The sequence below is a fragment of the Lithobates pipiens genome, unplaced genomic scaffold, assembly GCF_037356315.1.
Source record: "Lithobates pipiens isolate NorthernLeopardFrog02 unplaced genomic scaffold, aLitPip1_a1.2 Scaffold_16, whole genome shotgun sequence".
Taxonomy (NCBI): Eukaryota; Metazoa; Chordata; class Amphibia; order Anura; family Ranidae; genus Lithobates; species Lithobates pipiens.
Genome location: NW_027507748.1, coordinates 163,537,174 through 163,552,495, shown reverse-complemented (window position 1 = coordinate 163,552,495; position 15,322 = coordinate 163,537,174). Strand labels below are relative to the sequence as shown.

Genomic DNA, 15,322 nt, shown 5'->3' with positions numbered 1-15,322 from the left:
CGCGCATGCTCAGAAAGGATTTACACGCCGAAAGTTATAATGCAGTGTATAGGACGTCGTATTTTTCGTCCCGTCGTACGTGCCGTTCACGTCATCGCGCACGGTTTCAGCAAACTGTTCGTTCGTCGTGTGTGGCCATGTCCGTCCATGCTAATTTTGAGCGGACTGTTTGCCGAAACTGTTTGACGGACAAAGTTGGGCGAACAGTCCCCGCGTGTGTACGCGGCCTTACTGATTTAAGGGGCTCATTTAACCTGGTGAGTGCAACACTCAGTTGGGGACATTTCTGGGAGCACTTGTGGAAGAGGTGGTGTTATATGGCACAGAAATAATCAAATTTGTGCTGGAAAGAGTGGCACAAAAGTCTATATGAATATGAAAAACAAGACAAAATTCTCACAATCCCTTTAGATTATTTAAATAAGAAAAAGAAAGAGAAATCTTGGAAAGGTCCTTATGAACTTTCATTAATGGACACCTGGGCAAAGATTTACTAAAACTGGAGCATGCAGAATCTGGTTGAGCTGTGCATAATAATAAATCAGCTTCTAACTTCAGCTTGTCCTATTAAGCTTTGACACTAAAACCTGGAAGTGGATTGGTTACTATGCACAGCTGCACCAGTTTTAGTAAATCTCCCCCTTCACGTATATGACTTATTTATAAATATTTCACATATACGAAAAAACACTTTTGATCACTTTTAACACTGAATATGTTTTTACTTAAACTCCTCATATGTTTGAGATCTTTGTTTAATTTTTGTTTTGTGAATATTATAGTGCACGTGCAAAGAAGGTTTTGATGATCAAAAGAATATTTTGACTTTTTTGCACATAATAGCACTGAGCATTTCACCAATTCTCTTAAGAAATCGACTTACTGGTGGGCTCTAAAACTAAAAGGATATCACCGTTTAGCGCTTTTGAGATCAAAACTACCGATTCCTTCTACTAAATGCAGGACTTTTGTCAGGACTGGGCTCAGCCCTTCCTTCTAAGAGCTGGCTGCTCAGCTGTTGGCTAATAGCCAGCTTCCATTTCTCTACAGTGTTACTCAGCTGCTGATGATCCTGCGCGTCAGTCCTGCCTACTTAAGCCGTCCAGTCCAGAGGAGCTCTGCCTTCGCCTTGGTCACATCACAAGAAACTAATATCATGCGTTCCTGTTTAAAGGCTGGCTTTGCTGACATCCCTTATAGCTCCAGATCCTGCTTGCTGTTCCACTACTTTGATCCCTGACTTCTGGCTTGGCTGACTATCCATTCCGGTTACGGAACTGTGGCAATGTTTTGATTAAGTTTGTCCTTTTTACTTTTATTATTATTATTATTAAACAAGTGTGATTTAACGATACTTCTGTCTCGGTCTGATTTCATGCAGGGGGCTGCATAGAGGAAATGAGCTTTCTAGGGAGAGGAGGAGAATCAAGCATTGAGCAGCTGCATGGAGGAATATAGAAAGCTTATTTCCTCTATATGCAGCCCCTGCTGATCCTCCTATACAACTTCTTTTACTACCCCCCACCGCAGTTCACCTTGTGCTCCCTGCCCCCCCACAGTTCTCTCCACCCCTGTTCTTTCTGCCCCCCCAATGCGCTCTCAATCCCAGTGCTATCCACTCCCCCCAGTGCGCGCCCCCCCTCAGTGCGCTCCACTCCTCCCAGTGCTCTCCCCTCTGTCCCCCCCAGTGCGCTCCACTCCCCCCAGTGCTCCCCTCCCCACGCAGTGCGCTCCACCCCCCCCAGTGCTCTCCCCCCGTTTTCCCCCCAGTGCTCTCCACTTCCCCCAGTGCGCTCCACCCCCCCAGTCCCCAGTGCTCTACCCCCTCAGTACTCTCCACTCCTCTCAGTGCCCCCCCCTGTTCTTTCCCCCTCCAGTGCTCTTCACTCCCCCAGTGCTCGCCACTTCCCATAGTGCAACCCCCAGCGCTTTCCACTCCCCCCCAGTGATCTCCCACCTCAGTGCGCTCCACTCCCCCCAGTGCTCTCCTCCCTGTTCTCCCCTCTGTTCACCCCCCAGTGCGCTCCACTCCCCCCAGTGCTCTCCCCCCCGTTTTCTCCCCAGTGCGCTCCACTCCCCCCAGTGCTCTCCCCCGTTTCCACCCAGTACGCTCCACTCCCCCCAGTGCTCTCCCCCCTGTATTCCCCCCAGTGCGCTCCCCCCCGTTTCCCCCCAGTGCGCTCCCCCCGTTTTCCCCCCAGTGCGCTCCCCCCGTTTTCCCCCCAGTGCACTCCACTCCCCCCAGTGCTCCCCCCCGTTTTCCCCCCAGTGATCTCCACTCCCCCAGTGCCCCCCCCGATCTCCCCCCAGTGCCCCCCCCGATCTCCCCCACAGTGCTCTCCACTCCCCCCAGTGCGCTCCACTCCTCCCCCCCGTTCTTCAGCCCCAGTGCTCTCCCTGTCCCCCCCAATGCTCCCCACTCCCCCCAGTGCTTTCCCCCGTTCTTCACCCCTTAGTGCTCTCCACTCCCAGTGCTTCCCCGTTCTTCCCCCCAGTGCTCTCCACTTCCCCCCAGTGCTCTCCGCCCTTGTTCCTCCCCCCAGTGCTCTCCCCTCTGTTCTTCCCCCCCCAGTGCTCTCCCCTCTGTTCTTCCCCCCCCCCCCCAGTGCTCTCCCCTCTGTTCTTCCCCCCCCCCCAGTGCTCTCCCCTCTGTTCTTCCCCCCCCCCCAGTGCTCTCCCTCCTGTTCTTCCCCCCCCCCCCCCCCAGTGCTCTCCCTCCTGTTTTCCCCTCCAGTGCTCTTCACTCCCCCCAGTGCTCCCCCCCCATTCTTTCCCCCTCCAGTGCTCTTCACTCCCCCCCATTCTTTCCCCCTCCAGTGCTCTTCACTCCCCCCAGTGCTCCTTGTTGCTTCCCCCCAGTGCTCCCCCCCTGTTCTCCCCCCAGTACGCTCCACTCCTCCCAGTGCTTCCCCCTGTTCTTCCGCCCCGTGCTCTCCCCCCGTTCCCCCCCCCCCCCCAGTGCTCTCCACTCCTCCCAGTGCTCCCCCCTGTCCTTTCCCCCCCTAGTGCTCTCCAATCGCCCCAGTTCTCCCCCCTGTCCTTTCCCACCCAGTGCTCTCCACTCGCCCCAGTTGTTCCCCCCCAGTGCTCTCCCCCCTGTGCTCTCCACTCCCCCCAGTGCTCCTTGTTCCTTCCCCCCAGTACGCTCCACTCCTCCCAGTGCTTCCCCCTGTTCTTCCGCCCCGTGCTCTCCCCCCCCCCCCCCCCCCAGTGCTCTCCACTCCTCCCAGTGCTCCCCCCTGTCCTTTCCCCCCCAGTGCTCTCCACTCGCCCCAGTTCTCCCCCCTGTCCTTCCCCCCCCAGTGCTCTCCACTCCCCCCCAGTTGTTCCCCCCCCCAGTGCTCTCCCCCCTGTGCTCTCCACTTCCCCCAGTGCAACCCCCAGCGCTTTCCACTCCCCCCAGTGATCTCCCACCTCAGTGCGCTCCACTCCCCCCAGTTGTTCCCCCCCAGTGCTCTCCCCCCTGTGCTCTCCACTTCCCCCAGTGCAACCCCCAGCGATTTCCACTCCCCCCAGTGATCTCCCACCTCAGTGCGCTCCACTCCCCCCCAGTTGTTTCCCCCTCCAGTGCTCTCCACTCCCCCCAGTGCTCTCCCCCTCCAGTGCTCTCCGCTCCCCCCAGTGCTCTCCCCCCGTTCTCCCCCTCTCCCCCCCAGTGCTCTCCACTCCCCGTGCTCTCCCCCCCTGTTCTTTCTCACCCTCCAGTGCTCTCCAGCTCTCCCCATCACTCTCCAGCCCCCACCCCAGTGCTCTCCAGCCCTCCATTCTCCCCACCTCTGTTCTTTCTGGCCCGCTGGTGCCCTCAAGCTCCACCCATCACTCTCCAGCACCCCCGTGCTCTCTACCCCCCGTGCTCTCCACGCCTGTTCTTTTTGGCTCCCCCCAGCACTCTCCACTACCCACCCCTATACTCTCCACTCCCCCTGCATTTTGCCCCCACCCATGTGCTCTCCCCAACCCTGCCAATGCTCTTCACCTCCCATAATGCTCTCCAGTCCCCTGTGCTTTTCCCCCTGTTCTTTCTGGCCCCCACTGGTGCTTTCAAGCTCTCCCCCCTACTCTTTGTACCCCCCAGTACTCTACAGCCCCCGTGCTCTCCACCCTTGTTTTCTGCCCCCCCCCCCCAGTGCTCTTCGCCACCCCACACTCTTAGCCCCCTCAGTGCTCTCAGCCTACCATGCTCTCCACCACTGTTCTTTTTGGCCCCCCAGTACTCTCAAGTTCCCCCCCCAGTGCTCTCTGCTCCCCACCCCTGTGATCTCCACTACCCCCTACTCTTTGCCCCCACTCATGTGTTCTCCAACCCCGCCAGTACTCTCCACTTCTCCAGGACCAAAGAACATGCTGACTGGGGCTGGAAAAAGGGGACGGCTGAAGGTGCAGGTGGCCAGGGACCACTTCATCTCACAACAAACAGATCCTCTGGAAGGAGCACTGTGCCCATCCAAAACGAGAACAGACCCTGTCTGCTGCTGCCTGTCATGGATATCCTGCTGGCATGCAAGGTACCGTACATCAATAACACACCTTCCCACAGACAGGGACTGCAGACTGGGACATGGTGCACAGGAGGGGCTGCATTCATGGGCACAGTGAGGCCGCAATGGTGGGCACAGTGAGGCCGCATTCACGGGCAGAGTAAAGCTGCATTTGGTGGGCACCCACCCCCCTTACCTTAGTGTATTCTGTGAAAGGTGGTCCCCCATGTTCTGAGTTCCTGAGGTCCCCCTTGATTGCCCACTTACCACTTTTAACTGGAATTTGCATGCATTATATATATATATATATATATATATATATATATATCCCTATGTAATTTCATATCTACATATAAGAGACTACTCATCAAATGTGCTTTAAAATGTATTGTTTTCCCTTTCAAGAACAAGAAAATTATGTTATGCTGTTGGGCTGGTATAATAATGCTGTTGGGCTGGTATGAAATTTTTTCCAGGGCTGGTTTTTATTCCCAGTCAGGCCCTGCTTCTTGTCTCTGGTCAAGCTCCTGACTGATATGACCAGAAAGGACGGTAACCCACAGAGTTGGTCTCTGGAATCCATTAAGGCCTTTGAGACTCTCAAGGCTGCCTTTGTTTCTGCTCCTCTGTTGGCCCATCCTGATCCTACGTTACCTTTTATCCTTGAGGTTGATGCTTCTGAGACTGGTGTTGGCGCCCTTCTGTCTCAACGTCCAACCTGTGAGCGCTATGCAATCCTTGTGACTACTTTTCCAAGAAATTGTCACCTGTGGAGTGCAATTACGAGATTGGTGACAGAGCTGTTGGCGATCATTTTAGCCCTGAAAGAATGGAGACATCTCCTCGAAGGTACCACTGTGCCAGTTCTCATTCCTGATCATAAGAATCTCACATTCTTGTCTGAGCTAAACGCCTCTCTCCCAGAAGGGAGCGATGTGCTCTTTTCTTGTCACGTTTCAATTACATTGTCTCATTCGTACCTGGTACTTAGAATGTGACGGCTGATGCCTTGTCACGGCAATTTTCCTCCACTTCAAAGTTGGAGTCGGGTCCGGTTCCTGGGATTCCTCCTGATCGTATTCTGGCTATGGTTCGCGCAAGTCTCACTTCTCATTTGGGTGACAACATTCTTGCTGCTCAGGTCCATGCTGCTCCTGAGAAACCCTGTGACCGCTGCTTTGTCCCAGAGTGTCTCTGCACTGCCGTGCTCCAGACTTGGCATTTCTCCTTATTAAAATCTTTGGTTTGCAACCGCTTTACCACCCCGGTGCCACATCCTCACCCTGTGCAGGTTGAGAACCATGAAAAGTATGAAGTACAGTCCATTGTTGACTCCCGTAGGTTCCGTGGGTGCATACAGTACCTCGTGCATTGGAATGGGTACAGTCCGGAGGGACGCTCTTGGGTCTCCTCCTCAGATGTACATGTCCCTGTCCTCCTCCACGATTTCCATAGACATTTTCCCCTAAAGCATGGTGGTCCTCCCAGGGGGGAAGGGCTGCTGAGGAGGGGGAACTGTCAGGGCTGGGCCCTTCCTTCTCTGAGCTGGCCGCTCAGATGTTGGCCAATTGCCAGCTCCCATCTCTCTCCAGTTATTCAGCTGTTGATGATCCTGTTCGTCAGTCCTGCCTACTAAAGCCGTCCAGTCCAGAGGAGCTCTGCCTTTGTCACATCACAAGAAACTAATCTCATGTGTTCCTGTTTAAAGATTGGCCTTGCGGACATCTCTTCTGGTCCAGATCATTCTTGCCGTTACACTACATTGATCCCTGACTTCTGGCTTGGCTGACCATCTGTTCCGGTTACTGAACTCTGGCTATGTTTTGACTAAGTTTGTTCTTTTTACTTTTATTATTAAACGAGTGTGATTTAACTGTACTTCTGTCTTGGTCTGATTTCATGGTTTCTGACAACTTTATATCATTTGAACAATTAAATGTAAACTGACCAGGAAATTGTGTTAACTTTAGAAGACTTTTTTTATTCAAAATTCTAGGTAATCCACAGCAGACAAATTTCAATGCACCTTAGATGTAGAGTAAGTGACTCAATCCTAAATCTTTGCTGAGTGGCTTACTCTCACTAATCAATTCAAACTATCAAGGTTCGCCTGAAGCGGAATGGTAGTTGTGAAAAACTTCTCTTTACTGAAAATTATATGTCAACCTGTATGCAAACCCATACAAGACCTAAGGGTGCCACTTCAGGCCCTGTTAGGCCCCCCCTCTGCTGTCTGCCGCTGGTAGTGCAGGCAGGGAAAGAGCTTGTTTACATTCCTGAAAATATCAATAAGGGAAGAAAGTCAGTCCTGAAAGCCGCACATCTCTAAAAACCCCTGTGTAAGTAGGAGCAGCTTCAGCCTAGACTGTCTAGGCAATGGCCCTCGATGCGTTTCACCCATCTATAGGGCTTAGTCATGGTGATCACCATGACAAAGCCCAATGGGTGGGGTGAAACGCGTAGAGCAAAACTGGACAGAGTATAGGCCAAGGCTGCTCCTACTTCTAACACAGGAGTTTTTAGTGAAGTGAGGCTTTGGAGACTTTCTTCCCTTACTGAGTCTTTATGCTAGTCAAAGACAGCAGGGAGTCAACAGTGGTGCAATTTATGAATATGTCTACTGCATTACAAACAGGTAAAAAAATTTTTACCCAATTTATTAAAATGATCAAAAATGCTATCCCAGAGAGGGTTGCGCTCCCTCCAAGCAAGTCCAAAAAATATACTTAAGTTCCTCTAGAGAGATGAGCTGGAATCTCCTGCAGCACTATTTAGCTCTAGCATTTGTTACTGCAAGGCATGCATAGTGTGTCGAACACAGAAACGGCAAAGAACTGTAGACAGTTTAACGATAAATACACTCGAGCATTTATTGCATGTGATATAAACTGGAATATACAAGCTGAAACAGTATTCTATTCTCACAATCATTAGAAGGAGCCCCTTCAAGATCCACTCAGATCTATGGGGTGTGACAAAACAAATCATCACAACTTATGCCCCGTCAATGTACCAATACACTAAACAGGTAACACAACGGCATAGCAATGCATCACAATGCACATACCGTGCCATTCTGTGCTGCATCAGAAAAATGGTGCTGTTAATTTTTTTCTATGTGATTGTCAAAATAAATAGGCTGCCCTAATGCAAATCACGTTACTTTTGTTAACACTCTGTATATGAATGGGCCCTTAAAGTGGAATTTTTTATTTTCTCTTTTGATAAATTGAGGAAGGACTGAAACCTGTCAGACTAATTTCTGGACCAGATGATAGGTGGTTACCACAACAGGAAGTATGGTGGAAAAACTCCAAAGGGGACTCTGGAGAAACGTTTTAATTAGAAGGCAAGACACTCAAGTACTGTGATCTGTGCTCACATTAGGGTAATTTCCCTATTATAGTGCCCTAGTAACAGGATGCCAACTGGACAGGAAATCTCAGAAAAAATCCTACCAGGGGCATAATGTTCTAAATCTTTCAACAGTATTAAGCCCAAAAGCAAACATATTGAAGCTTACTAATTAGTAGATGTGATGGCTGGATTGGTTTCCTTTTTTAGGCTTGCAGTTACAGGGATAACCGACCATTTAACACTGGCAGGGGTGCTTAAAATGATCAGCTTTTAGTCAAGTAAAACCTTTATCCCAAAGGGAAAGTTTGCAATAACTGCTTATAAACTGTTAGCTGGAGTTGAGCTTCAATTTGTTTGTGTATCTTAATCTGCTAGTATTTCAAATGCCCCACCCCCCCCAAGACTGACAATGCCACTGTACAAATCTGCCCCCTGTGCTCCATCCAGAGTGTTGAATCTGTAGAATACAGAAGCCACCGCATCCAATGATTGGTAAGCTGTAATATATTACATTTTTGGTCTTGGGTTTAATACCACTTTAATAAAACAAGCATGGAAGGATGTGCCAATCAATTCAATAATGTCATTAGCTCTTAATCAGATGGGCTCTATTTTTGCGATTTTGAACACAGTTCTTCACTGAGCAGGTAAAAGCACTAAACTCTTAATTTAGTAAAATATCAAAGAACCTTGTGCTTATGTAACACCAGCCACCCTCATTTACCTAAAAAAAAAATGATTAAAGTATCTAAGTGAAATGTCAGGTCCCACTTGACTAAACCTTCAAAACATTAAGTGCTTACAAGTAGCTATTACTCACTTCAAAATCATGGTCATGGTTTCTTTTCTGTCTTTTCCTTGAAAAGGTAAGGTGCCAGTAAGCATTTCAAACTGAGGGTAGAAGATGCAGACAGTGTGAGATGTATGAACTGACAGCAAAGATCAGTAAACACACAATATGTCAGCTAAAAAAAAAGTATTCCCCAAACACAGTTTATGAATGTATCCCTATTTGCAATACTGATCATTATCGGATCAGACCAAATACATAGCTAACCTGAAGAAATGCTAATAGAAATAACACACCTAGTTACTGTTCTGTAATAATCATCATTGTATAAACCTTTACGTGATTATGAGCAATTGCACAATACTGCAACCTCACTTGCTACAGGAGGTCCCAACATTACATGGGACCGCCTGTAATAACCTTAGAAAGTTACATTAAATTAAATCTTGCAGTCATTTTAAACACTTAAATGCCCGGCTTAAAGCTAAACTCCACTCTTGCCTTCAGATTTCCACAACTGTACAGGCGCCTCTCCCCTAATAAGTTTCCCATTCTGTTTTTATACACACAATACAACAGAAGCTGCAGCAATTCAGAAAACACAAAACAAAAACATTCCTCAGTTCCTGCCTAGGGGTCCTCCTCTAATCCAGAGGTCTCCAAACAGTATACTGTTCTTCCCGACTTAAGGAGGGCTGGACTGTGTCCAGTGGGAGTAGAACATGTCCCAGCATCGGTGTGAGTAAACAGTGCGTCAGGCTTCGCGGTCAATGGAAGTGGAAATACATTTTTTTGCCATCAGTGAGAGGAATACTGCCCCATCATTGGTGTCTGCCAGTGGGGAGAATTATGCCCCACGGTTCGTATCAATAGAAATAATTACGCCCCACTGTTTGCGTTAATTGAATTATTCCAGAGGGACGCTGTTCTGTGCCAGATCATGTACCTAGTACCAACACTTCCTGGGCGCACACACGGGCCACCGGTGATCCCCTCCTGCAGGCTCAATGTGCACCGACACTCGCCAATTGTACAGTACACAGGCAGAATGGCAATCTGCCTATGTAAACAAAGAAGATTGCCATTCTGCCAGCAAGGAAGGTATTGATCCTGTGTTCCTGCAAAGCAAAGCAGGAGGAACATTCTTCCGGTGGTCAAGTGGTTATTAGAAAGCATTATGCCCTACTGTTTGTGTTAATCGAAAGAATTTTGCCCTACTGTTGGTATCAGTGAGAAGAACAATGCCAAGGGCCGGATAAAGGCAATCATCTCCCAACCCCCCTCCCCCCGGCTGCTGTTTGGAGACCACTGTTCTAGCCATTCCTCTCCAACCTTGTTTTTCCTGGCCACCCATTTCGTGTAATGGATTTCAAATCTATCTTGGAGGTTCTTCATCACAAGTGAGCATTACCTAGGGCAGAGTGCATGCAAAATGTCCCCTCCCATCAGGTATGATCTGCTTGCATGGAATAGAGAAGCAGAGAGACCAAGCAATGACATCACTTGATCTAAAATAAAGTATGCAATAGAAATGTAAAAAATGCATTTAAAAATCTTTTGAGCACATCAATAAGAGGGAGAGGAAGAACCAGGGAAAGCAAAATAAAAGCAAATTAAACTTCAACTTTACAGTGACACAGCTGTTGCTCATGCTAGATCTGTGGATACAGACTACTGTAAGCAGTATTGTGATTGATTACAATTTACCTTAAGTTTATTATGACCATCACCAACTTTCTGTCTCATGATGAGCAGAGCAACACATAGCAAAATCATTTCTATGATTTTTTTGATTTTTTTTATCAAGACTCCACAGCAGTTAGATCTGTATTTAAAACTACTATTCTGGCAACTAATTTTATTGGTAGGTTTATTTTAACAGTGCGAGACAGAACAAAAATATCCTGAAAAACGCATTTCAAAAAAGTTATAAATTGATTTGAATTTTAACCCTTTCACCGCCATGTTTGTACGTCGTGCACATCTGACAGCGGGGGCATATCACACACAATCCACCATGCTTACTGGGCTCAGGAGCTCCATGGTGGGTGCCGGCGGCTGGAGCGGAAGGAGAAGAGTGAATACACTCCTCCCCTTCTTGTGACTGGGAAGTGACATCTCGGACATCACTTTCGGGTCAAGCTCTCCGTGTCGCTGGCTAGCTCAGCCAGGAAATGTTTTGCAATGCGCTCTGCATCACAAAACATTTAGTGGAGCACAGCACACAGGAAACAATCACAGCTGAGGCTATCACAGAGTGGAGCACCTTCCACATCTCCATCAGGCCTAGGCAAATGTCGTAATAGATCCCAGGAGTCTTCAGGAGTGGAGAACGGGTTTTCTAAGCTAAGCAGACGCTCCTGCCTGCAAGCCTGAGCTAAGGACAAAACAGATTTTAGGGAAGTAAATCCTACATGAATCATCTGCCCTTACTCAAGATGGTCACAGCAAAAATGCTAGGGGGGTGTTTTTCAAAGTTATTTTTCAGCAAAATAAAGCATGGAGACATGGATGGACAGGTGAGTTTTCTTTAAATATTTAAGTGTTTTTAACCCTAAAAAAAAATCCTGTTCTTTTAAGGCATAAACAGCACAGTGCTTCTGCTGTGCAATTCTTCTCTTCCTAAGGCCTGGTTCACACCTATGAATTTTTTAGTGCATTTTCAGTTTGCAGAAACACACTACAGTGCATTTAACATGGTTTCCTTTGGGTCAGGCTCACATCTGTGCATTTTACGGAAAGGGCCAGGGACAGCTGCATAATGCAGTACATATGAATGTAGCCCATGCAGACATGCTGCCGTTAACGAAAGTGTGTTTGTTAGAAATTAAAATCTTGGCCCCTCTGGCTTCTCTCTATAGATCAAGGCCAGCCGGTCACAAAAGGTATTTAGCCTTTTCATTTCTAGCATTTACAGTGCTCAGATGCAGTGTAGTTCTGCTTTAAGGAGTTGTATTAAGTGTAATAACACAACAAAAACCTCTGACAATTATAAAGTATATATATTTTCAGTTCATAAAGCTGCTACAATTTTTTTTTTTTTTACAGATTTTTTTGTAACAAATCCTGCCACAACTGCAAATAAAACAGAAATAACTATTGGTAGAAAGCCAAAGAAAGGCTGGGTTTCCCGCATCCAATTCGCAATAGCAGGAAATTTTGAGCGGCTCTCTATGGAGACGGTTCACATATCTTTGCTGCGGCTCCGGTGCAAATTTGCACAGGAACCCGGTGCGTCTTTTGGTCTGTTTCAGGTCCAAATTCAGCCCAAAATTCGGGCTGAAATCAAACCCGAAAAGGTGAACAGTGACGCACCGGACCCCTACCGTGAGCCACATGCAAAGACAGTGTGAACCCAGCCTAAAGCAAAACAAAAATCTAGTAGAAGGCAGATGACTGACACCTCATACTGTTAAAGCCACCTGCAACTGACATATGCCTGAGAGTACATCTGCTGAGGAAAATCGACATTTCTGGTACACCGCCCAACCCAAACAATGCTAAACTATGTCTTGATGTTAGAGAAGGTACACAGTATGTTGACATGGATCTGGAAAGTATACTGGAAAACGCAATAAAATTTGTCAGAAAACAGTGAAAAAACAAAACCGGATGGAGAGTGACAAATATATGACAATTTAAAAAGAAACCTACCATAAGGACACCAAAGGACCACCAGTCAGCACTCTGTGTGTGGCCCCTTCGGTTTACAACCTCCGGAGCCATGTACTCCACTGTTCCACAGAAGGAGTATGCTTTTTTCTCATGGTCAATAGACTCCTTGCTGAGCCCAAAATCTACAAATAGAATAAGCATTAAAATCTGATAAAAAGGTAAATGCCTGTTACAGTTACCCATTGAAGGGGTAATATAGCTAGTTTTGTAAGAAAAAATAGTGGTAATCTCCACTGCACAATTTGCATTAAGCTTTCAATATGTCAAACATAACATGCATAGTCTATGACACAGGTTAGACATGCGGGAGAATGTGGTGAAAGCTACAACACTTCTCAGAATTCCAGAGGAAAAATATGCAATCAGGCATCAAATATAGAGCAGAACAATTGTTGTGGTATGATCAGGACATATGGACAACACTGTGGTGGGGAGACCTGGGGTATGTCTTTATACTTTGAGATGTTTGTAATAACTTGTCTGATTACATTTATGTTGTTGGTGTTTTGTCACACCGGATGTGTATGTGTTCCTAATACATTGAACCTCATCTCAAACATTTATTACCCAAACAAAAAAAAGACGCAAGATGGACCGGGAGTAGTTAATATGCAATACCCACTGCCCATTCTATACAAAGCTGCGTGTCCAGACATACAGATCTGCAGCTGAAAAAAAAGGACAATCTAGTAATGTTTTATGATCCATTCATATGGATCATAAAACATTTTTTTTTCAAGAGATTGTTTGGGCCTTTATGCAAATGGTAAAAATCTTTACAATGCAACGATTAGATTTCTCTAAAGACAACAGAACCGTGTGACATACCTGTTAACTTAATGTGTCCTTCTTCATCAAGCAATATACTAGAAGAAAAGAAAAAAAAAATTCACTGTAAGAGTATTTTATAGCATTCCTAATACAAAAATGATAAAAGTGGAACTAGACTAGCATTAAAAAAAAAAAAAAAAAAAAAAAAAAAAAAAAGTCAGCTGCTCTTCTGGTTCGGACATCATACTCCATTTCCAATGTAGGCAACCAACACAACTTCCCCTCCCCTCTGCTGACATAGGCCGGGTGTTCACACTGGTACGACACAACAGTCGTATGCAGAGCCGCTGATAAGGCAGTACAACTGGCCCTGTTGTACCGGGCCCATCAGCTCAACAAGGGGGGACCGGGAAGCTTTAAAGTGAATTTCTGGCTAAATAAAAGGTTTTTACTTAAGCACCACCCTGCTCCTACTTGCTTTCCGGGGTGTATTTACATTTCCCTGGGCCCATCAGGTCAACAGAGGGGCCCAGAAGGGGAGAACAGAGGAAGGAAATTGTTTTCATTTTTGAGGCGCATGCATATAAGCCAGCGCCACAAAGCACTGCACTAGTTCTGGCCGTCCATAGCTTGTACGTGGCGGAGCGATTCATTTATACTCCCTCAGTAAGTGCTGCAGACTGAGGGAGAGACTTATGTGAGGCGGGCAGGCGACAGAGGGTATAGGAGACCTAATCTGGCAGCATGACGAAAACGGTGCGTAGCTTAAGGCAAGTGGTGGTATACACTGCACACAGTCACACTGATTACTGGAATGAAGGTACAGACCCCAGACTCCCCATCATCATGATGATGATGACCACAGCACAGCAGGTCCTCTATTGCTCTCACAGCGTCACATGGTTGCTGCATGCTGACTTTGCTAACTTATAGCTGTACTGTGTGTACAGACTGTAAAACAGTACAGCCACAACAAAGCACCCAGCAACCATGTGACACACTGTAAGAATAGAGGACCTGCTGTGATCATACGAAATCACGCACCTGTACGTGATTTCGTGCACGCGGTTTAGGGGGCGCCGGCGTGCCAATCAGCAGATCAGGCGACAACCCAATCATTCACAGGAGAGACGAATCAGTAGTGTGCTGAGGTAAATAAAGCAAAAAAAAAAAAAAAAAAAAATCGCAGATCACCACCATTACTAGTAAAAAAAATAAAAGTCCCTAAATCTATCCCGTAGTTTGTAGATGCTATAACTTTTGCGCAAACCAATCAATATAGGCATATTGGGATTTTTTTTTACCAAAAATATGTAGCAGAGCACATATTGGCCTAAACTGATGAAGAAGTGTTTCTTTTTTTACATTTTTTTGGGATATTATAGCAAAAAGTAAAACGTATATATGTAAAGGGGGGGAAAATATGGGGCTTTGCATGAGACATCCTGGAAAATAGGTGTCTTCATCCCTATCAATTGAAAATAAAAAGGGGAGGTTTGGGAGTTTAAATGAGGCACATGAGTGGAACACCACATCAGATCAAAAACACAAGTTTATTGAGGATATACAAAAATCTTGGCCAGTTGACTACATATAAGATATAAGTTAACATTAAAATTGAGTGAATCACATCATATATAACAGCATAAAGCATCTAGGATGGCCTGTTGGCTCAAATGGCCCATTTGACTATATTGCCTTATCAGGAGCAAATGTATGTAATTTGTGAAGACACAAGACATACTGGTATATACGAGGGCTAGTATGATTTATTCATAGCTCCCCTAATAAGGTTGGAAACAAAACAAAGTGGAGAAACCAATTGGGGTACAGAAGAAGGAAATTATCCAACCCCCTACATTGGTGCACTAAATGGTGCTGTACTGGTGGTGACCATTATGCATCTCTCCCAGGAGCTGAGGGGGCGAAGACCCCCAAGGAAACCGGACGCCTCATTTAAAGACCCAAAAATTATTTTATAAATCATCATAAATATAAATTATAAATAAATGTATATATGTATGTGTATATATAAAAAAAAATTTAATTAAAAAAAATTACATCATTTTCATTTGCGTACAGCATTGCACGACCGCGCAATTTTCAGTTAAAACGACGCAGTGTCATATCGCAAAAGATGCCCTGGTCAGGAAGTGGGCAAAACCTTCCGGGGCCGAAGTGGTTAATAAGCACATAGATGAATTTTAGTGTGGATGTTTTACTTTTTATATAGAATTCAGCTTTAGAAATT

At 46.4% G+C, this 15,322-nt stretch overlaps 1 protein-coding gene across 2 annotated transcripts in view; it reads right to left on the bottom strand.

Annotated features, from left to right (window-relative positions):
• The window catches only part of RPS6KA3 (ribosomal protein S6 kinase A3), a 216,778-nt gene that overhangs the window by 54,943 nt on the left and 146,513 nt on the right, over positions 1–15,322 (bottom strand). For both annotated transcript variants that reach the window (XM_077480720.1, XM_077480721.1), the window contains 3 exons: positions 13,129–13,166; positions 12,280–12,422; positions 8,656–8,726 (listed from right to left, as the gene is read on the bottom strand). In XM_077480720.1, coding sequence (XP_077336846.1) covers positions 8,656–8,726; positions 12,280–12,422; positions 13,129–13,166 — 252 coding nt within the window. The remainder of the gene's footprint in view (positions 1–8,655; positions 8,727–12,279; positions 12,423–13,128; positions 13,167–15,322) is intronic.